The 23,245-nt window shown below is 62.8% G+C and overlaps 2 protein-coding genes across 7 annotated transcripts in view; one reads left to right on the forward strand and one right to left on the reverse strand.

Moving 5' to 3' along the window:
- DTX1 (deltex E3 ubiquitin ligase 1) overlaps positions 1-16,493 on the reverse strand; it is a 56,819-nt gene extending 40,326 nt beyond the window's left edge. Inside the window, exons 1-3 of one of the 3 annotated variants that reach the window (XM_075897927.2) lie at positions 16,344-16,493; positions 13,986-15,175; positions 196-877 (exon numbers count right to left, since the gene is read on the reverse strand). In XM_075897927.2, the coding sequence (XP_075754042.1) occupies positions 196-877; positions 13,986-14,244 (941 nt within the window). In that variant the 5' untranslated portion in view covers positions 14,245-15,175; positions 16,344-16,493. Of the gene's footprint in view, positions 1-195; positions 878-13,985; positions 15,176-15,313; positions 15,601-16,008; positions 16,147-16,343 lie in introns of those variants that run through there. The other 2 variants (XM_075897925.2, XM_075897926.2) reach the window with 2 other exon arrangements.
- The window catches only part of EMID1 (EMI domain containing 1), a 46,246-nt gene continuing 39,021 nt past the window's right edge, over positions 16,021-23,245 (forward strand). For 2 of the 4 annotated variants that reach the window (XR_012895925.2, XM_075897931.2), the window contains exon 1: positions 22,087-22,877. Coding sequence is in view for 3 of the 4 variants with exons in the window: in XM_075897931.2 (XP_075754046.1) it covers positions 22,759-22,877 (119 nt within the window). In the remaining variant the exon portion in view is untranslated. Of the gene's footprint in view, positions 16,151-22,086; positions 22,878-23,245 lie in introns of those variants that run through there. The other 2 variants (XM_075897929.2, XM_075897930.2) reach the window with 2 other exon arrangements.

Genomic DNA, 23,245 nt, shown 5'->3' on the forward strand with positions numbered 1-23,245 from the left:
GCTATGCGGCCCCTACTCTGCCATCCTGGGGGCACAGGGAGGCGTGAGCCCCTCCGAGCAGGGGACGGAGGAGTCCCAGCCTCCAGCCTGTGCGCCAGAGGAAAGCGGGGCAGGCGATGCCAAGCGGGTGCTGCCATGGGCACTATGCTCGGGGGCACTGGCCTGTCCCGTAACGCGAGAGGGGCGGGTCCTTACCCTGCTGGGATGGAGGCCCTGGCGCTGAGCATCGTGACGCGCTGCACGCCAGGCCTGTTCAAGTTGTTCTGTCCGGGGAGCTGGGTGCCAGTGGGAGCGCTCTGGCTCCGGGAGAAGGTGGCCACCTGGGTGCTGCTAGGGGACCGGACCTGCTCCGTCTTAGCTGTGCCCCCAGCCGGTACGGTGCCCGCGGACCACAGCGCTGTCCCGCTGAAAGTGTTGCTCTGCCTGACGGCCAGCGTCCCGTTGCTGCTGCCCGCATGCACCTTCCTCCGCTGCGAGGCCAGGATGGCGTTGGAGGCTGCCCGGGTGCTGCTGACCAGCAGGCACTGCTGGCAGGAGCAGGGCTGGCCGGAGCTGGTGCCCACGGGCCAGGACTGGGACTTGGGGATGGAGCCCATGGTGAGCGGGTACGCCAGATCCATGCGGCGCCGGAGCCGGCGCTTCCGCTGCGTCTGCCGGTTCATCTGCGACATGCTGTTGAAGTAGATCAGGTAGCAGAAGCCCAGCGAGGAGAGGTCCAGCCACGGGTGCTGCTTCTCATAGGCATTCTGGATGGTGATGCAAATGTCCATGTCGTAGGGGGTCCAGGAGCCGTTGTCGTTCTCCCACTCCCACACGACCCCCTTCCCAGGGGCCGAGGAGGGGTCATAGAAGTTCCTCCTGACTGGACGCATGGTCCCTGGGGAGAGAAGAGCACAGAAGGGGCGGTGAGTCCCGGCGCGGGGCGCTCTGCACGCGAGACAGGCGCTCACACACTGCGATGGTGCGTGCCGCCCCCAGGCCTCGGCAGATGCCCTGAGTGCAGCAATGCCAGCTGACACCTCTCGAGACTGGCTGAGCTGGAGAGGCCACCGCGGCCACCGGGACTCGGCTAGCGACCGGGGCAGGTTCCCTGTCCAGCCGCCGGAGGCCCTGCCACATTGCGATCCGCAGGGCTCTGCCGCCAGTCCCAGTTCCAACGCCCTTAGCACGCTGTGCGTGGTCACAGTGCTTGGCTGGATGCCTTCTCCCACCCTCACCCTCCTCTGGCAGCTGGCTCCCAGGCGCAGTGGAAGAGGACGGCTCGCAGACACAGCCTGCGTGGGACCCCAGGGCTGGAAAGGGTCAGCTCGTGCAAATCCACTGGACGTGGCTGGACCCTTGGGCCTCCTGCCCTGCTCACTGCCACTGGCTAACCTGCAACCTGGTGCACCTGCTGCTCAGGGGCCTGTTGCTTTGCCCTTGGCTCCAGCACTGCCCTGGGAGGGGTTAGCATGCAGCCTCGCCATTCCTGGGGGACCAGGCACGCGCCAACGCTCCCAGCTCCTAGTGCAGCCCGGATACGCCAGCACCGTCCCTGCAGAGCCTGCTCCAGGCCAGGCCTCGGGGGCACGGGGCCCCTCCTGATGCTCCACCCGGCAGGCAGGCAGCATGGAGGAAGAGGCGGCCTGCCTTGAGAGCAGGAGTGGCTAGATGGTGACAAGGACACTGCCGGGGAGGACCTGGGAGGAAAATGAAGCTCAGTGGCAGGCGGATGGGGAGAGGCCAGGGCAGGGGAGGGCGAAGCTGGGAGAAGGGATCTGTGGAGGGAGCCGGGCTCAGAGCCTTTCTTCCCACACCGCATGCGAGTCCCGTCCTTTGAGCTGGCCAGCTTCAGCATTTACAGAGCACCGGTCCGAGTGCAGCGGGCAAGCCGGGGAGCCAGCAACAGCGCCAGCAGAGAAGTGAAGACCGTCCCACCAGAGCCGCCGGGAAATGCAGCAAGCCAAGCAAGCCAGATCACAGGCTGCCCAGAAAGCTGCTCTCCCCAGCCCCCGTGCTGAGACTTACAACTCAGGAGGCCCCCTGCAACCGGCTTGGCAGGGGAGCTCCACTCACGGAAGCTCCGCAGCTCTCCTGAGCTCACAGGCCGAGATCCTGCTGTGCGAAGGGGGAAGGCCAGAGACTAGGGGTGCCCGCAAGAACACCCTCATGGCGCCAGGGCCCTCCTCTGCCCTGCCTCCCTCTGTGACCTGCGGCAAGGCAAGCAGGCCCAGAGCCGCACAGCGGCCGCTCCAGGGACAAGACACGGGCAGTCATGCCTTGTGGTCAGAGCAGGTGTCAGGGCTGGGAAACGACAGAGGGTCAGGACGAGACTCACATGCCGGGGCCAAGGGTCAAGCCAGAGTCTGAGCCAGGCACCAGGGCCAGGAGGCAGGGAGAAAGTTACAGCCACGGCTGGGACAGGGCAAGAACCGAAGAACATGGGAGCGGCCAGACTGGGTCAGCCCAGGGCCCCAGAGGGAGGGAACAGAACAGGGACCCAGCCAGTGATCCCGCCCCCGTCGCCCCTCCCCAGCCACTGTCCTCCATGAACTGAGCTAGCTAACCCAGCAGCAGGCAAATGCTTGGCGCAGCCACTGAACTGCGGCTGCTCTGCCGTCTCCTCCCGCCAGCCAGGGAGTGCGCCCTGCTGCAGGCCGGCTGCACTTGGCTGGGGCTGACTAGAGAACTAGGAGAACTAGGCCTTGGTCTCCCGGCCTCAGGTCGCACACAAGGGAATGTCTGACTGGACAGTGACAGGAGACTGCCAAACTGCGCCAATGCGCCTTCTCAGCTTGGAAAAGAGGAGCCAAGGGGGACAGGGGAGAGGGCTGTAAAATCGTGAGTGGTGACGAAAAGTGAAGAAGGAAAAGTTCTGGACTTGTTCCCAGCATGTCAGAATGAGGGGACAATGAAAATGAAGAGGCAGCAGGTTTCAAACAAACCAAAGGACGTTTTTCTTTGCACCAGTCACAGTCAACCTGTGGAACTCCTCGCCGGAGGATGTGCTGAAGGCCAGGACTTTACCAGGGTTAAACAAAGCTAGATAGATGCATGGCGGTTCGGTCCATCAATGGCTAGTAGCCAGGATGGGTAGGAACGGTGTCAAAGGCTGGAAATGGGTGACGGGATGGATCACTTGCTGGTTCACTCCCTCTGGGGCACGTGGCACTGGCATCTGTGGGCAGAGAGGACTCTGGGCGGGACGGACCTTTGGCCTTTCCTCTTTTCTCCAGGACTTGGGCTAAACCCACCCAAGTCCCTCCCCGGGGAAGCCCTGGAACAGTCACAGCTCTGGTTCAGCACCAGCTTGCAGCCCAGCAGTGACGGGCACAGCCAGCGCCAGCCTCCGAACAAGCCGATTCCCTGACACGCTGTCACACTGCGTGTCAACCCTCTGCTTGGCCACGGTAGCTGCAACTTTGGCAACGTGCTTGCCTTTAAACGGAAGCGTCAGCATGTTTGGAAACAATAGCACAAATCTGCTCTGTAAGCAAATGTATTGCAAATAAAGCCACCTCGCCCCCAGGGCCTGGGGCCTGTGAAATGGCGCTGCTTTCTCCCGGGGTGCCCGCGAGCACTGGGGGCATGCGGAGTCACCTGGCCGCCGCTGGAGGCGGGGTGCCCTGGACCCCTGGACAGCCCTTGGGGAAAGGTGGAGCAGCCCCGGGGTTCCGGGGCTGCCGGAAGACAGGCCCTACGTGGCCAATGCTGTGGCTGGAGCAGGCCCCGGCCCCCTTCCTTCGCACGTGGCAGTGGCACGGCAGGCCAGGTGCGGCTCAGCATGTCAGTTGCCACGGAGAAGGCGGCCGCAGCGCTGCCGTGATGGCCCGTGCACCTGCCTGTGCCGGAGGCCGGCGCTGCAGCTGTGAGAGGGAGAGCCCGTGTGTGCAATCAATAACCACGTCTGAGCGCAGCGCGAGCTCTGCATCCCTCCCTGGAGACTCATGAAGCTAAACAGCCGTACATTAGTGGTTGCTGAGGCTGGCCTGGCTGTCAGTCCAGCTCCCTGCCCTGCCCTGCCCTGCCCTGCCCTGCCGAACGACTGCAGCAGCTCGAGCTGGGACTCCCAGCCAGCACAGGAACCCTGGGCTCTGGGGCGCAGAAGGGGAGAGCATTTGATCCCACGGTCCTTACTCAGGCAAAGCTGCCACTGATGCCAGTGGGGACATAGCCACAGCAAGGAGTGTATCACAGCCCCTGGGAACCCCCCAGCGAGACACACCTGTCCCCTGCCTGTATCACAGCCCCTGGGAACCCCCCAGCGAGACACACCTGCCCCCCGCCTGTATCACAGCCCCTGGGAACCCCCCAGCGAGACACACCTGCCCCCCCGCCTGTATCACAGCCCCTGGGAACCCCCCAGCGAGACACGCCTGCCCCCCGCCTGTATCACAGCCCCTGGGAACCCCCCAGCGAGACACACCTGCCCCCCCGCCTGTATCACAGCCTCTGAGAACCCCCCAGCGAGACACACCTGCCCCCCCGCCTGTATCACAGCCCCTGGGAACCCCCCAGCGAGACACACCTGTCCCCTGCCTGTATCACAGCCCCTGGGAACCCCCCAGAGAGACACACCTGCCCCCCGCCTGTATCACAGCCCCTGGGAACCCCCCAGCGAGACACACCTGCCCCCCGCCTGTATCACAGCCCCTGGGAACCCCCCAGCGAGACACGCCTGCCCCCCCGCCTGTATCACAGCCCCTGGGAACCCCCCACCGAGACATGCCTGCCCCCCCGCCTGTATCACAGCCCCTGGGAACCCCCCAGCGAGACACACCTGCCCCCCGCCTGTATCACAGCCCCTGGGAACCCCCCAGCGAGACACACCTGCCCCCCCGCCTGTATCACAGCCCCTGGGAACCCCCCAGCGAGACACGCCTGCCCCCCGCCTGTATCACAGCCCCTGGGAACCCCCCAGCAAGACACACCTGTCCCCTGCCTGTATCACAGCCCCTGAGAACCCCCCAGCGAGACACGCCTGCCCCCCGCCTGTATCACAGCCCCTGGGAACCCCCCAGCGAGACACACCTGCCCCCCGCCTGTATCACAGCCCCTGGGAACCCCCCAGCGAGACACACCTGCCCCCCCGCCTGTATCACAGCCCCTGGGAACCCCCCAGCGAGACACACCTGCCCCCCCGCCTGTATCACAGCCCCTGGGAACCCCCCAGCGAGACACGCCTGCCCCCCGCCTGTATCACAGCCCCTGGGAACCCCCCAGCAAGACACACCTGTCCCCTGCCTGTATCACAGCCCCTGAGAACCCCCCAGCGAGACACGCCTGCCCCCCCGCCTGTATCACAGCCCCTGGGAACCCCCCAGCGACACACGCCTGCCCCCCGCCTGTATCACAGCCCCTGGGAACCCCCCAGCGAGACATGCCTGCCCCCCCGCCTGTATCACAGCCCCTGGGAACCCCCCAGAGAGACACACCTGCCCCCCGCCTGTATCACAGCCCCTGGGAACCCCCCAGCGAGACACACCTGCCCCCCGCCTGTATCACAGCCCCTGGGAACCCCCCAGCGAGACACGCCTGCCCCCCCGCCTGTATCACAGCCCCTGGGAACCCCCCACCGAGACACGCCTGCCCCCCCGCCTGTATCACAGCCCCTGGGAACCCCCCAGCGAGACACACCTGCCCCCCCGCCTGTATCACAGCCCCTGGGAACCCCCCAGCGAGACACGCCTGCCCCCCGCCTGTATCACAGCCCCTGGGAACCCCCCAGCGAGACACACCTGTCCCCTGCCTGTATCACAGCCCCTGAGAACCCCCCAGCGAGACACGCCTGCCCCCCCGCCTGTATCACAGCCCCTGGGAACCCCCCAGCGACACACGCCTGCCCCCCGCCTGTATCACAGCCCCTGGGAACCCCCCAGCGAGACATGCCTGCCCCCCCGCCTGTATCACAGCCCCTGGGAACCCCCCAGAGAGACACACCTGCCCCCCGCCTGTATCACAGCCCCTGGGAACCCCCCAGCGAGACACACCTGCCCCCCCGCCTGTATCACAGCCCCTGGGAACCCCCCACCGAGACATGCCTGCCCCCCCGCCTGTATCACAGCCCCTGGGAACACCCCCAGCGAGACACGCCTGCCCCCTGCCTGTATCACAGCCCCTGGGAACCCCCCAGCGAGACACGCCTGCCCCCCCCCCGCCTGTATCACAGCCCCTGGGAACCCCCCAGCGAGACACACCTGCCCCCCGCCTGTATCACAGCCCCTGGGAACCCCCCACCGAGACACGCCTGTCCCCCGCCTGTATCACAGCCCCTGGGAACCCCCCACCGAGACATGCCTGCCCCCCGTCTGTATCACAGCCCCTGGGAACCCCCCACTGACACACGCCTGCCTTCCCGCCTGTATCACAGCCCCTGGGAACCCCCCAGCGAGACACGCCTGCCCCCCCGCCTGTATCACAGCCCCTGGGAACCCCCCAGCGAGACACGCTTGCCCCCCCGCCTGTATCACAGCCCCTGGGAACCCCCCAGCGAGACACGCCTGCCCCCCGCCTGTATCACAGCCCCTGGGAACCCCCCACCGAGACACGCCTGCCCCCCGCCTGTATCACAGCCCCTGGGAACCCCCCAGCGAGACACGCCTGCCCCCCGCCTGTATCACAGCCCCTGGGAACCCCCCAGCGAGACATGCCTGCCCCCCCGCCTGTATCACAGCCCCTGGGAACCCCCCAGCGAGACACACCTGCCCCCCGCCTGTATCACAGCCCCTGAGAACCCCCCAGCGAGACACGCCTGCCCCCCCGCCTGTATCACAGCCCCTGGGAACCCCCCCCCGAGACATGCCTGCCCCCCCGCCTGTATCACAGCCCCTGGGAACCCCCCAGCGAGACACACCTGCCCCCTGCCTGTATCACAGCCCCTGGGAACCCCCCAGCGAGACACGCCTGCCGCCCCCTGCCTGTATCACAGCCCCTGGGAACCCCCCAGCGAGACACGCCTGCCCCCCCCCGCCTGTATCACAGCCCCTGGGAACCCCCCAGCGAGACACACCTGCCCCCCGCCTGTATCACAGCCCCTGGGAACCCCCCACCGAGACACGCCTGTCCCCCGCCTGTATCACAGCCCCTGGGAACCCCCCACCGAGACATGCCTGCCCCCCGTCTGTATCACAGCCCCTGGGAACCCCCACTGACACACGCCTGCCTTCCCGCCTGTATCACAGCCCCTGGGAACCCCCCAGCGAGACACGCCTGCCCCCCGCCTGTATCACAGCCCCTGGGAACCCCCCAGCGAGACACGCTTGCCCCCCCACCTGTATCACAGCCCCTGGGAACCCCCCAGCGAGACACGCCTGCCCCCCGCCTGTATCACAGCCCCTGGGAACCCCCCACCGAGACACGCCTGCCCCCCACCTGTATCACAGCCCCTGGGAACCCCCCAGCGAGACACGCCTGTCCCCCGCCTGTATCACAGCCCCTGGGAACCCCCCACCGAGACATGCCTGCCCCCCGCCTGTATCACAGCCCCTGGGAACCCCCCACCGACACACGCCTGCCTTCCCGCCTGTATCACAGCCCCTGGGAACCCCCCAGCGAGACACGCCTGCCCCCCCCGCCTGTATCACAGCCCCTGGGAACCCCCCAGCGAGACACGCTTGCCCCCCCGCCTGTATCACAGCCCCTGGGAACCCCCCAGCGAGACACGCCTGCCCCCCGCCTGTATCACAGCCCCTGGGAACCCCCCACCGAGACACGCCTGCCCCTCGCCTGTATCACAGCCCCTGGGAACCCCCCAGCGAGACACACCTGCCCCCCCCCGTCTGTATCACAGCCCCTGGGAACCCCCCAGCGAGACACGCCTGCCCCCCGCCTGTATCACAGCCCCTGGGAACCCCCCACCGACACACGCCTGCCTTCCCGCCTGTATCACAGCCCCTGGGAACCCCCCAGCGAGACACGCTTGCCCCCCCGCCTGTATCACAGCCCCTGGGAACCCCCCAGCGAGATACGCTTGCCCCCCCGCCTGTATCACAGCCCCTGGGAACCCCCCAGCGAGACACGCCTGCCCCCCCCGTCTGTATCACAGCCCCTGGGAACCCCCCACCGACACACGCCTGCCTTCCCGCCTGTATCACAGCCCCTGGGAACCCCCCAGCGAGACACGCTTGCCCCCCCGCCTGTATCACAGCCCCTGGGAACCCCCCAGCGAGACACGCCTGCCTTCCCGCCTGTAACAAAGCCCCTAGGAACCCCCCACCGAGACATGCCTGCCCCCCCGCCTGTATCACAGCCACTGGGAACCCCCCACCGAGACACACCTGCCCCTCGCCTGTATCACAGCCCCTGGGAACCCCCCACCGAGACACGCCTGCCCCTCGCCTGTATCACAGCCCCTGGGAACCCCCCAGCGAGACACGCCTGCCCGCCCACCTGTATCACAGCCCCTGGGAACCTCCCACCGAGACACGCCTGCCCCTTGCCTGTATCACAGCCCCTGGGAACCTCCCACCGAGACACGCCTGCCCCTCGCCTGTATCACAGCCTCTGGGAACCTCCCACCGAGACACGCCTGCCCCTCGCCTGTATCACAGCCCCTGGGAACCCCCCACCAAGACACGCCTGCCCCCCCGCCTGTATCACAGCCCCTGGGAACTCCCCAATGCCTGCGCTGAGACATGCTTGCCCCCCCTCCCACCCGCCAACATCTGGACAGGACGGTCCCCTCTGTGTTATACTGAAGCTAGAAACCTGTTGACCGCCCCATAGGGCCAAGCCTGGTGTATAAATACACCTTTCGCACCGCCAGGTCACTGATGTGCACGGCACCTGGCCTCTCAGGGAAAAGCCAGGTGGGCGCCCGGGGGGACTGGACCTAGCCAAGGCCAATGGCACCCCTGCTCTGCCCCACACAGCTGCCCACATTGATCTGGGCCACACTCAGGGGCTCACGCCAGAGATGCAGCCTCTTTGTCTCTACCTGCAGCGACACGGCCCAGCAGTAGAGACACCCAGTGCAGGCGAGCTGGGATAGCGAATGGGCCCCCCTAGGGGCCTCCTGTATCTCGGGGTCCGCCAGACTGCCCTACCCAAGATGCCCTCCAGGGCAGTTGTGCTAAGTGCGCGTGCGTGTGCACCGACTGCTGGATGCAGAGGGAGCGCCCGGCTCTCACAGTCGTGCCGCCCTTCCTGGGCCCTGCTGCTACACGTGCGCCACTTCAGTGACACCGGGAGGAAAACATTCGTGGACAAATAGCAACAGCCTCGGGCAACCCTGTGTATGGGGAAGGGGAACAAAATGTCGAGAGCCCCAGTGGGGCACTGGCGCCTCGCACGCCCGGCCAGCCAGAGTGCGCTGGATCGGTGAGCTGGCCTCTCCCCCAGCCCAGCTAACCGGCCGACGGTGCGCGAGGCTGCTGGCTGGCCGGCTCCTTGGTGCCCTGCTTGCTGGCTGCTCCGGCAGGGCTGTCACTGGTGACAGGGTGTTTCTCTACTGGCCCCGGGCCCGCTCTGCGGGGCAGTCGCTGGTCGCTAGGCATGGGCTGTGGCTGACCCCTGCGGGCCTGCGTCTGAGTGCCAGGGAAGGGGTTCGAACAAAGGGAGGGTGTGGCTTGGGGAGGGGCAGGAAGAGCAAGGGGGGAGCAGACTAACCAGCGTAGGGGGTTCAGGGGCCTGTAACCCCTCCCCCCAAGGGAACTAGGGCTGCCGGCCTGGGCTCTTCCGCCTGCATCGGACCCTGGAGCAGCAATGAACCCTCTGGTGGAGTCACATCTTGCTGTGGACGGTGCAGGGTCGGGGCTCCCCGACGCGCCGTCACAGAAGCCCTGCCCCAAAGCTCTGGGTTCCCTGTCCCAAGGGGATGGCTCCACCGCACGCCAAAGATCTGACGCCATCGCGTTCTGGGAGGACACGGAGCCCAATCAGCTTGCTTCAGTGAGATCCCCACCCTGCTGGGAAGATCCACAGGGCACTGGACAGATTGTGGCTCTCTGAAGAGAGATCCTGGCCCACAAGACAAATGCAGGAATAGGTGGGGCACAGCCTGGAAACTGGCCGGCCTCCGTTTCTCATCAGCTGCAGGTCAGAACCCTTCTGCAGCTTAGCAATGGGCTTCTGGGGAGCACATGACCGCAAAGATGTCAGGGTCAAATGGTTCCACCTGCAAATCTCTGGCCTGATCTTCAGCCGCCCTCCTGTCCCGCCCTTCAGTGCTCCGTCCGGAACAGGACAGTGGGCCGCGTGGCAGGAGGAAACATGCATCCAGCACCCATTCCCACTGGCAAGACAGCTCAGCCTGGCCTCTGCGCACGGAGGCGAGTACAGCGGGCGCTGGGCCATGCAGGAGCCGGGGCCTCGTTGAACTGGCATAGCAAAGAGGCTCATCTGGTGTCCAACGCCCTGAAGCGGAAACAGCACCTATTGTCCCGGCCAGGAGCCCATGAATGGAGCCTGGATGCAGCTGTGGGGGAACCACTGGATCCGGATTCTGCACGCGCCAGAACATCTTGTTTTGAATCCCGTTTGCCCCCGTTCTGCCGGCAGCCGGCGATGGATGGAACCCGTCTCTGCAGACGGGGCTGGGAGCGATTGATTTCTCCACGCGGCTGCCACCACTGAGTAAACTGCTATTAATTACACGTGCATCCCACAGGCTGCTGGAGCCAGACGGCTTGTTCTTTGCCTCTCCCAGACCACAGAGATCTTCCACTGGCACGGCCGGCTCGGACGAGCTGATGGGAGCCAGCACCTCGACAGCCTGCTCCAGTGACTTCCCAGGACCACTGTGCCCCAAGAGTCTCGCTAATCCCCACCCCTGCCACTCCCAGGTGTTGCTGCTGCCATGGGAACCGGTGCCAGCAGTGACAGCCAAGTAGCAAGGGGCCAGTTATGCCCTGGGGCACTGGCAGGTCTGTGCTGGGACAGGCTGGGAGCGAACTGCAGGGGCAGAAAGCGTCTTGCTGGTGTGAGGAGTGACAGCACGTCGGGTTCCCTCTAGTCCTGCAGCCCCGTAGCAGCGAGAACAGACTCCACCAGCCAGTAGAGTAGAGAGGGGTTATTGCTCCTCCAGGATACAGCACAGCACAGATGTGACGTGGCTACAGGAGTCTGGGCCAGGCAGCCTCAGACCCCTTGAGATGAGGCGCCTGGACCCCATGACTCCCAGCCCCCCTCCTTAGTCTGTCTCCTTCATGATTCCAGCCAGAAACTGCCTCGCCCCCAGACCCTGCCCCCCCAGCCAGGTGCCATCTCTGTCTCCCTTCCTTTCTCTCTCCCTGGGGGGAAGAGCCTTGTTATCTGCTCAGGCTGGGACTAGGTGTCTGGGCCAATCCACATGTGGGTGAATCAGTGGGAATCGCACAGCCCAGCGCAGTCAGGTGGGGACACCGGGCTACAGAGCAGACCCCCCCTCCCCCACGTCACAGCATGTCATTTCAGAAAGAGGAAATGAGGTTAGACTCCTAGAATCCCAGAGCTGGAAGAGACCTCAGGAGTCATCGAGTCCAGCCCCCTGCCCAAGGCAGGACCAGCCCCGACTCAATCAGCCCAGCCAGGGCTTGGTCACGCTGGCACGTCAACACCTCTGGGGATGGAGATTCGCTCTTCTCTTCTGCAGACTAAACAAGTCTCTCCTCGTAGGCCATGTCTCCAGCCCCCGAATCATTTGTGTTGCCTCCACTGGCCCCTCTCCAGTGCGTCCACATCCTTTCTATGGGGGGGGCCAGAACTGGACACAGTACTCCAGATGTGGCCTCCCCTGTGCGGGATAAAGGCGAATAATCCCTCCCCTCGATCTCCTGCAACGCTCCTGCTAAAGCAATCCTGGGGCATGGGGACATGGCAAGAGCTAGCGATGGATTGAAGGGGCATGTGAGAACAGGCCTGTTCTGGGCTTTGGCTTCACTTCCGCTGAGACTAGGAGAACACTGACAAACTCGCTGCACGTGTGACCTGACTCAGGACGTCAGCAGGTAGAGAGCAGCCATGGTCTGCCCCACCTCCACACTCCCTAAGAAAAGGGGCTGCATCAGCTGGGCCGAGCTGGTAGCACACAGCCCCACACTCTGCATGGCCCGGCCTGCTGTCTGACTGTGCTCTCATTCGCCTTCCCATCCGTCTGCCCCTAGCACCGAGCCTACGTCAAGGGGAACCTCAGGTCAAAGGGGGGCAAACAGCCAGGCAGCTGCTCCGGCTTTCCCCCAATGTGCTGCAGGTGAGTGGGAGAGGGGCCCACCACTGCCGGGCGCACTGCTCTGGAGCCGGCAGGGACAGGAGAGGGTCAGGCCACAGCAAGGCCTCATCACCCACTTGTTCAGAGCCCCGCGAGATGGCCTGCTGGGCCCCTCTGGATCTGGGAGGGTGACAGGGCCCCCCACGGACAGTTGTGTTTGTGCAATGGAGACACAGCAGGGTTGCATATGGAGACCAGCCATCAGGGAAGGGAGCTGGATAATTCAGCCAGGGAGGCTTTCTGGGAGATGTGCTGACCCACCACCACCCAGCCCCTGTGAGCCTTCTGTTCACGTCCTGGCTCATCCCCCTCCAAGTGCACAGGAATTGGGCAGGGTCCCTTCAAATAGCTGAGAGCCCTCTTGGGGAGCTCACCGTTATTTAAAGGGACCTCCCACACGATGTCCTATTTCAACCTTCCCTTCCCCATTTCTGGTGCTGCACGCAGACCTGGCTGCACTCCCCGCCCTCTGCACCACGGGGACGTGTAGGGCAATGGGAAGCCAGTAAGGAGGGTCCCAGGGCTGCGATGGGCCAGTGCTAGCGGCTGCACACTGGCTGGGGGCGGTGTCTGTGTAAATGGGCAGTGAAGCCGGCGGTAAAGGGTTTGGTGAAATTTAACAACGCCCGCCGTCCAGTGCTCCAGCGACAGCCAGAGGCAGCGTGTGCCGCGCGGGCCTCCTGGGAGCCCAAGGTACCCACTGTGCTGCCCACTGCGCAAGGGGAAAGCGCCAGGCAGAATGCACCCTGCCCTCTGTGCTGGGTGCCAGGCCGAGGGAGAGCTGAGATGTGCATCGCCACCCTGGCTCCTCACAGGGCTGCTCCCTGCCCCCGCAGGGAGGGGGACTGCAGGCTTCCTCCCTGCTGCCTGCGACACTGCTCCCAGCTGGAGAAGCCCCGCCTGCTCCCTGCTCGGCAGCCTTCTGATGAGCTTCCTCCAGCTCCACTCTGCCTGGCTGGGCCCACTTGGCCTCATTCACGCCTCTGGGGAGTGGTGGGGAGAAGACCCTCAGAGGCGGCCCCTGCAGCAAAGGAGGGGAGGCGGGTGGAGGAGCCGGAGCCGCAGGGGCGATCGCAGCAACAGAGCCGCTAGTGCCGTCTCCAACGCCCAGCCCCCCCCCGCCAGGGCTCTGCACAGAACAGCAGCCCACACGTCACACAGCACAGGCCAGCGAGCAGCGTCCCTCCCTGCCTCAACCCAAAACAGGCCCCCTGGAGCCAGGTGCCATGGGCTCAGGCACCACTGGATTGCACCCTCCTTCCTGGGCGTGCCTGTCCCTGCTTGGTGCAGAGAGCCCCCGCAGGCCTTACAAGGGAGCCCCCAGGCTAACTGCAGTCACACATCCCCCAGCACAGACCCACATTCCCCTCCCACTTATCCCTGTGAAGAGCCAGCAGCAGCACACGATGTAGCCTGTGCTAACCCCAAAGCCCTTTTCAGGGGGTGGGTCTCATCATTCCCATCCTGGGGGAAACTGAGGCACACAGAGAGGTTGGGACTTACCCCAAGCCTCACAGCAGGCTGGTGTCAGAGCCAGGAATAGTGCCCTGGGCTTGCTTCCCCGTCCCAGCCAGCTCACTAGCTCTGGTTGGAGGCAGTCATCCACCTCAATGCAAGCGCCATGGCGCGGCTAGGGCCAGACGCACTCTGCCCTCCTGGACCGTGAGGGAGATCAGCCCCACACGCCTTTACCAGGAAAAGAGGCAGGGCCAATCTGAAACCCAAGCAGAGATTGAGGGGCTCAAACCCGACGGCCAAGCCACCTCCTCAGCGCCACCCCTTGTCCCGGCCACGCCCCAGGCCACGTGGAGCCCCTCCCTACCTGTGTCCTGGCGGAACTGGTGCATGGACTGCAAGTCGATGATGTATGGGGCCAGCTGGGGGTCCACCTGCCCGAGCACCACACTGCCCCGGGTGTCCTCCTTCAGCACGTTCTCGATGTGGTGGCAGACAGCTGCCGTGTAGGGCCGCCAGCGCCCGTGTTCGTTCAGCCACTCCCACACCACCACGCGGGCCAGGTTCTGTGGTGGGAAGCCCAGGCCGCTGACCGAAATCAGTGCCCCTGAGCTCGGCCGCGCCATGGCGCCAGGACACAGGTGGGGATCTCAGTGGCAGGGCGTTGTCCCAGGCCCCTTTCCTCAGCCTGGCTGGCACAACCTTTGCCTTCTGGCTTCCCAGTCCTTCAGCAAGCAGGGTGGCCCCCACACGAGGGTCCCGGGCTCCAGAGGCGTCTGTTCTCTTAACTGCACACAGAGCCGGGCTGGAGGAGCAGCGTGGCCGCGCCGCAATCCCTGTTGCTGCAAAGACCTGGGGTGGCTGGTGGGAGCCAAAGAGAAATGATCCAGCCAAGCAGAGACCCTGGGGAAACGCAGGGTCCCCCGGTATTGTCCTGGGCGCCTCTTGTCCCTGTCCAGCTCTCGTTATACTGGGCCCCTGGGGCTGTCAGCTGCCCCACTGCAGACTCTCCCCCTCCGCAGCAGGAGCAGTGCAGAGCCCAGAGCAGCCAGCCCAAGCCCAGCGCCTCCTGTCTCCAGTCCCTCCAGGCAGCTGCGCAGGGCCACACAATCCATTCTGGGGAGATGGGTCTCCCCTCCCCACCCCCAGCTTCCCCAGACTATCTCACTCAGCCCCAAAAGGCCTCAGGCAGCCTGCCACACAAGGTGCCTTCCTCTCCCCCGGACGGGGCTGGTCGGACAGGCTCAGAGCTCCATCCCCAGGCGTCGGCTGGGGCTTGCTGCAGGTGACTCCTCTGAAATCTGTCCCTGGGGAGGCTGCTCGCCTGCAGCTGGAATGGCACCTTTCTGGGGGGCAGGGAACCCGGCAGGTAGGAGGGGCAGAGTGGGCCTGCGTCCTGGGGCTCGCAAGGAGCTGCTGCTGCAGACAGGAACCCTCCCTCCTCTCCTGCTTGCTTCCTGCTGCTCCGTCTCTGTCACGGGTGGTGCCGCAGCGCTGGTCAGGCCTGTCCACAGCAAGGGGAGAAATTGGCCGGCAGCAGAGGGGTGGGGATGCAGCCTGAAAGGGAGAGCATCAGTCAGCGATGGGGCTCTGTCTTGGAGAGTGGCCTCCCCCCCCGTAAATCCACCTCCCACCCCAGAGACCGACCTCAGGCCCATTCTCCCCGGGCTGTCTCCTTCCTCACGCCTCACCCACCTGTGCCAAGCTGGCACCCTGGGAGGGCTCAGCGATGCCCAGTCGCCTCTGGGGAGAAAGGCCGTCGGGCGGCCCGGCCCACCGGTGCAGGAGCATCCCTGAGGGCCTGTGCCCCTGCCATGGAAGAGGGCTGCAGGGCCCGGGCCTGATGCCCTCATAGGCTCCCCGCACTGCAGGCCCCTCGCCCCCCGCCCGCACCCAGGGCTGGGCCCCAGGCTGCACTGGGGGGTGGGCACCGAACCCAGGCCCCGCCCCCGGGGATCAGAGCAGCAGGGCCCCCGCGCCTCGCGCCCCCTCCCCCTCCGGGCCACAGGCGCGCGGCGCCCCCCCCACAGACACTCTAAACGCGCGCGCGGTCCCCCCCCCACAGAGCCCCCAAGCGCGCGCGCGGTCCCCCCCCGCAAAGACCTTCCAAGCGCGCGCGCGGCCCCCCCCCCACAGACCTTCCAAGCGCGCGGTCCCCCCCCCACAGAGCCCCCAAGCGCGCGCGCGGCGCCCCCCCCCGCAAAGACCTTCCAAGCGCGCGACGCCCCCCCCCCACAGAGCCCCCAAGCGCGCGCGCGGTCCCCCCCCCCCCACAGAGCCCCCAAGCGCGCGACGCCCCCCCGCACAGCGCCCCCGGCTCGCGCACGGCCCGGTGCTCCCCCTCCCGCGGGGCCGCTCCCCCGGCCCGTTCTCCCCGCGGCCGGACCCACCTGGCGCGGCCGCGGCTGCAGCGGGGGAGCGGGCGCGAAGCGGGCGCAGCCCGAGCCGGGAGGAGGCTGCGCACGAGGCTCCGGAGCATCCCGACGGGAGCCCCGCCTGGCCGGGGCGAGGGGCCTGGAGCGGCCGCGGCAGGTACCGGGGAGCCGGGACAGCTGGGAAGCTGCGTGACTCGGGGACGGGGCGGGGCGGGGCGGCCTCTGGGGCTCCCCCTGCCCACAGGTCCGGAGAGAGCAGGGTGGGGCCCGGCGCCAAGGCGGCAGGTAGCCCCGGGGACGTGCCCACTGGCCCCAGGTCACAATGGCTGGCACCGGGCTAGAGAACAAACCTGGCTCTGTGCAGCTGAAGCCGCAGGCAAACAGCTGCCCCTCCGAACCAGGGGCCTGGCTCCTTCCTTCAGGGGCAGCCCAGCCAAAAAGACCCAGGCCAGGCCTCTGCTTTCCTATTCCTTTGGGAAGGGACCAAGCACTGCTCAGACTGAAGGAACACACACACACAAACACACACACACACACACACACACACACACACACCCTTTGGGAAGGAACCAACCACTGCTCAGACTGAAGGACAACACACACACACACACAAACACACACACACACACACACACCCCCCCCCCCCCGAGGCCTCTGCTTTCCTATTCCTTTGGGAAGGGACCAAGCACTGCTCAGACTGAAGGACAACACACACACACACACACACCCCCTTTGGGAAGGGACCAAGCACTGCTCAGACTGAAGGAACACACACACACACACACAAACACACACACACACACACACACACACCCCCCCCGAGGCCTCTGCTTTCCTATTCCTTTGGGAAGGGACCAAGCACTGCTCAGACTGAAGGACAACACACACACACAAACACACACACCCCCTTTGGGAAGGAACCAACCACTGCTCAGACTGAAGGACAACACACACACACACACACACACACACACACACACCCCAGGCCTCTGCTTTCCTATTCCTTTGGGAAGGGACCAAGCACTGCTCAGACTGAAGGACAACACACACACACACACACACACACACACCAGAGTAAGAGAAACAGACACACACACACACACACACACACACACCAGAGTAAGAGAAACACACACACACACACACACACACACACACACCCCCTTTGGGAAGGAACCAACCACTGCTCAGACTGAAGGAACACACACACACACAAACACACACACACACACACACACACACACCCTTTGGGAAGGAACCAACCACTGCTCAGACTGAAGGACAACACACACACACACACACACACACACACACACCAGAGTAAGAGAAACAGACACACACACACACACACACACACACACCAGAGTAAGAGAAACACACACACACACACACACACACACACACACCAGAGTAAGAGAAACACACACACACACACACACACACACACCCCAGAGTAAGAGAAACAGACACACACACACACACACACACACACACACACACCAGAGTAAGAGAAACAGACACACACACACACACACCCAGCAGATCACAAGGCGAAGATCGATGGGTTACATGAAATAATTCGCTCAAACCACCTTTGCGTTATGTATATTCACGTCGTGAGTCCATTTCATAAACCATGGGGGGGGGTCCATCACATTGAGGTCACCCCAAAGACTCAGTGGCAGACGTGGGAGTAAAACTCGACTGGCCTGGCTCCCACTAGCACTAAGCCTGAGTCCACCCTGCCTCCCCCACCTGCTGCACCCCCCACCCCGGCACTTTAGGTTGGGCAGAGAGCCCCAGGACCAAGTCACAGGGATCCAAGGGGGCCTGGCTCCACTAATATCTGAGCCACAAATGAGGAGAGGACGTAGATGACCTGTCCAGCCACCCCAACCTTGGGTGGCATTGCAGCCTGGCACATAGGGCTGCCCTAGTGCTCCCTGGAAGCCGGGCAGCTGTGCGTCCACTCAGCAAACAGTCAAACCCCACCCAGCCGATTAGCAGAGCGCCCACAGCTAGGTTTTGTGTTTCTACCGGTGGTGCACATTCACACATGCACAATACATGCACAATTCAATTATTCAACATATGGATTGCCATACTACTCAGATGTGGCCAGGCTGTCCCTCCATCATACCATGCCTATCTGGGGGCTTTGTGCCCCAAGTATTGAGAATGTTGCACCTGGACCTCAGCTGGAAGTTGTCCCCTCCCCTTTGAAAATCTGAAATGGTGCCCTTGCCTATACACTGACAGCCTGTACTTGCCCCCATGCCAGTCGCCACCGCGTGTGCAGTGGCTAGTATGGCTGACAAATGGCCTACTGTTTCCCTTGGGTGCCCTTAGGGTGCTATAGGGTTACTATGGAGATTTGCCTGTCTGTCTATCTGTCCCCAGACACCCCTCTATCTACCTATCTACCTGTCCCCACACACGCCTGTATCTACCTATCTATCTATCCCCATACACCCCTCTATTTACCTATCCCCACACACCCCTCTATCTACCTATCCCACACACGCCTGTATCTATCTATCTATTCCCATACACCCCTCTCTCTCTCTCTCTCTATCCCCATACACCCCTCTATCTACCTATCTACCTATCCCCACACACGCCTGTATCTACCTATCTATCTACCTATCCCCACACACGCCTGTATCTACCTATCTATCTATCCCCATACACCCCTCTATTTACCTATCCCCACACACCCCTCTATCTACCTATCCCACACACGCCTGTATCTATCTATCTATTCCCATACACCCCTCTCTCTCTCTATCTATCTATCCCCATACACCCCTCTATCTACCTATCCCCACACACGCCTGTATCTACCTATCTATCTATCCCCATACACCCCTCTATTTACCTATCCCCACACACCCCTCTATCTACCTATCCCACACACGCCTGTATCTATCTATTCCCATACACCCCTCTCTCTCTCTCTCTCTATCCCCATACACCCCTCTATCTACCTATCTACCTATCCCCACACACCCCTCTATTTACCTATCCCCACACACCCCTCTATCTACCTATCTACCTATCCCCACACACCCCTCTATCTACCTATCTACCTATCCCCACACACCCCTCTATTTACCTATCCCCACACACCCCTCTATCTACCTATCCCACACACGCCTGTATCTATCTATCTATTCCCATACACCCCTCTCTCTCTCTCTCTCTCTCTATCCCCATACACCCCTCTATCTACCTATCTACCTATCCCCACACACGCCTGTATCTACCTATCTATCTATCCCCATACACCCCTCTATTTACCTATCCCCACATACCCCTCTATCTACCTATCCCACACACGCCTGTATCTATCTATCTATTCCCATACACCCCTCTCTCTCTCTATCTATCTATCCCCATACACCCCTCTATCTACCTATCTACCTATCCCCACACACGCCTGTATCTACCTATCTATCTATCCCCATACACCCCTCTATTTACCTATCCCCACACACCCCTCTATCTACCTATCCCTACACACGCCTGTATCTATCTATCTATTCCCATACACCCCTCTCTCTCTCTCTCTCTATCCCCATACACCCCTCTATCTACCTATCTACCTATCCCCACACACGCCTGTATCTACCTATCTATCTACCTATCCGCACACATGCCTGTATCTACCTATCTATCTATCCCCATACACCCCTCTATTTACCTATCCCCACACACCCCTCTATCTACCTATCCCTACACACGCCTGTATCTATCTATCTATTCCCATACACCCCTCTCTCTCTCTCTCTCTATCCCCATACACCCCTCTATCTACCTATCTACCTATCCCCACACACGCCTGTATCTACCTATCTATCTACCTATCCGCACACATGCCTGTATCTACCTATCTATCCCCATGCACCCCTCTATTTACCTATCCCCACACACGCATCTATCTATCTATCTATCTATCTATCTATCTATCTATCTATCTATCTATCTATCTATCTATCTACACACACCCCTCTCTCTCTCTCTCTCTCTCTATCCCCATACGTATTTGCGTGGTTTGCAGTTTGGTTGAATCGCTCAACACCGCCACTGTGCACATTGCTCACCCCCTACCTCCCATCTGTGACATAGGTGTCAGGGTCTATGGCAGCTCAGAGCCTCACTGGCATAGAAGAAGACAGTCCCTGCTCCGCAGAAAGCCCCCCCCCCCCCCTCCGACGTGCAGGCCTGTGGGAATGGCTGTGCTAGAAATGCCACCTTTCCCCGTGCTCCCTCAGGCTGGCTCCTGGTTGGTGGGGAGCGGCTGCCCTCTAGAGGCACCTCTAAAGAGCAAAGAAAAGGCTTCATCTGGCCTGTGCCAGCGCAGCAGCTCTCGGTGTCCTTGCTGGGCAGACTGGCTCCAGGCCTGTCCCCGTCTGCACAGCAGTGACACAGCCTGGGCTGCGTGCGGGTCCTCAGCTGGCATGGGCCAGGCCGCGGGCCTTTCTGGGCGGGACAGACATAACCCCTAGGGGTGTCATGTGACTTGTAGATTTGTGGAGAGCAGCTCCAATCAGTCCGACGAGGCATGGGGGGGAATTTCTTTGCCTCTCTGAGGCTTGGACTGGGGGGGCCTCTCTTCCCCCCATCTACCTCCATCGAAAAAATCTGGAAAAAATCTCGCAAGAGTCCTTTGAACCATTTGGAGGAGCTGTGAGCCGGGGGGCAGGCAGGGGTAGGACGAGGCCAGGGGCCGTGTGTGTTGGCTGAGACGGGGGCAGGCAGGGGTAGGACGAGGCCAGGGGCTGTGTGTTGGCTGAGACGGGGGCAGGCAGGTATTTGATGGCGATTCGAAGCGTCCCACCCTTCAGCCTCTCTCGTGGGGGAGTCGAGGGGGGCCAGAACAAGGTGTATGTACAGCGGGGCCAGAACAAGGTGTATGTACGGGGGGGTTGGAATAAGGTGTATGTACGGGGGGGCTAGAACAAGGTGTATGTACAGCGGGGCCAGAACAAGGTGTATGTACGGGGGGCTTGGAATAAGGTGTATGTACGGGGGGGCTAGAACAAGGTGTATGTACAGCGGGGCCAGAACAAGGTGTATGTACGGGGGGGTTGGAATAAGGTGTATGTACGGGGGGGCTAGAACAAGGTGTATGTACAGCGGGGCCAGAACAAGGTGTATGTACGGGGGGCTTGGAATAAGGTGTATGTACGGGGGGGCTAGAACAAGGTGTATGTACAGCGGGGCCAGAACAAGGTGTATGTACGGGGGGCTTGGAATAAGGTGTATGTACGGGGGGGCTAGAACAAGGTGTATGTACAGCGGGGCCAGAACAAGGTGTATGTACGGGGGGGTTGGAATAAGGTGTATGTACGGGGGGGCTAGAACAAGGTGTATGTACAGCGGGGCCAGAACAAGGTGTATGTACGGGGGGGTTGGAATAAGGTGTATGTACGGGGGGGCTAGAACAAGGTGTATGTACAGCGGGGCCAGAACAAGGTGTATGTACGGGGGGGGTCCGGAACAAGGTGTATGTACGGGGGGGCTAGAACAAGGTGTATGTACAGCGGGGCCAGAACAAGGTGTATGTACGGGGGGGCTAGAACAAGGTGTATGTATGGGGGGGCCAGAACAAGGTGTATGTACGGGGGGGCTGGGGGGGGGGGGCCAGAACAAGGTGTATGTACAGCGGGGCCAGAACAAGGTGTATGTACGGGGGGGGGGGGCTGGAACAAGGTGTATTTATGGGGGGGCTGGAACAAGGTGTATGCATGGGGCGGGATGGAACAAGTTTAGGTATTGGGGGGGTTGGAACAGGGAGTATGTCCCGGGGGGGCTGGAACAAGGTGTATTTATGGGGGGGCTGGAACAAGGTGTATGTATGGGGGGAGGGGGGTAGACCCACTGAACCAAACTGGAAACTGTGCATAGGCTGGAAACTACTTCTAGTTGGGGGGGGCTGCCCCCCTCCACCTCTGCTATGCCCTTCCCAGCGGCATACATCAGGAGTAAGGTCGCTGCAGGCAGGCCGGGGTGGGGGGAGAAGTGGAGCAAGCCCAGGAAGTGACTCCGTGGGGGGCTGGCTCTGGAAGCAGAAAGAAGAGCTCTCTGTACATGAGCTAAGTGCCTGCCCGCCCCTTTCTCCAGTGAGGCTGGGAACATGAAATCAGTGCACGTCTGGAATATAAGGGGTGGAGAGAGCAACACTGGAATTGTTTGGGTTCCTTAATGCAGCCGAGGGAAGGGGGCCGGACTCCTCACTTTTCCCGTTGCCAGACATCCCAGCAGAAAGTGCGGCGCTGGGCATAGTGCGAGCGGCCCAGCCTGTGTCCCGAGGACACGCCTGGAAGAGGAGAGACGCTGGCCCTCCATCCCCAGGACCCATCTCTTCTCCTGCACATTGCAGTGCTGAGTGGCGATCTCTCGGGGAATTCTGCTGCCTCTCTCAGCTTAGCTGGAGCCTCCCCCCAGCTGTTGCAGGAGCCCCAGCCAAGTCAGCGCAGAGAGCGACTTCACGCCAGCTATTATTTGTGTGTTGCAGGGCCGTGCAGGAGGGCTGGCCGCACTGAGCTCCGTTCCTTCCCCTCCCCTGCAAGTTCAGCCTCCTTCATCGGGACCCCAGCTACACCTGGGTGCATTGCATGGGCTAAGGGAGCTTCTCTTCTCTCGCCCGCGGGAGATCCTTGAGCGCTGCGCCTTGGGAGCACGTCAGAGCGGGTCGGTCAAGTTCAAGAAGGATCGAGGACTGCACTGAGCTCAGAAGCTCTGGCCCCACGGACAAACACGATGGGCAGGCAGCAGCTCAGCTGGATGAGGTGCCTACCAGCGGCCCTATGGCTGTGCTGCCTGCTGCCCCAGGGGAGCTGCACGTGGAGCCTGGGCGGACTCCCGTTCGCCCACCGCAGGTAACGTGCAAGCACTTGTCTGGGCTGCCTGGGCGTGTGCAGTGGCTCAGCGCCGGGCTCCAGTGCTGGGAGCCGTGGCCATGGCTGGTGCTTGGGTGCCCGCTCTGGAGAACAGTGATGACAGCTTGTGGGGCTCCGCCAGGCCAGGTGCTTGTGGCACCCATCCTTCCCAGTGGGAAGAGACCTGATTTGCTAATGTCTGGTGACAGTGACTGTGAGTGGGGCTGGGCGTACAGGCCCTTGTGTGCTGGCTGGGTGGACTCAGCTCGGGTCAGTGCGTCCCAGTGTCTCTGCAAGAAGGCAGGGCGGGAACAAGCGGCGCCAGCAGAACCGACAGGCTGCGGATGAGGTGTCAGGGCAGGGCGTCC

The sequence above is a fragment of the Pelodiscus sinensis genome, chromosome Z (assembly GCF_052426305.1).
Source record: "Pelodiscus sinensis isolate ZL-2025 chromosome Z, ASM5242630v1, whole genome shotgun sequence".
In the NCBI taxonomy this organism is placed as follows: Eukaryota; Metazoa; Chordata; order Testudines; family Trionychidae; genus Pelodiscus; species Pelodiscus sinensis.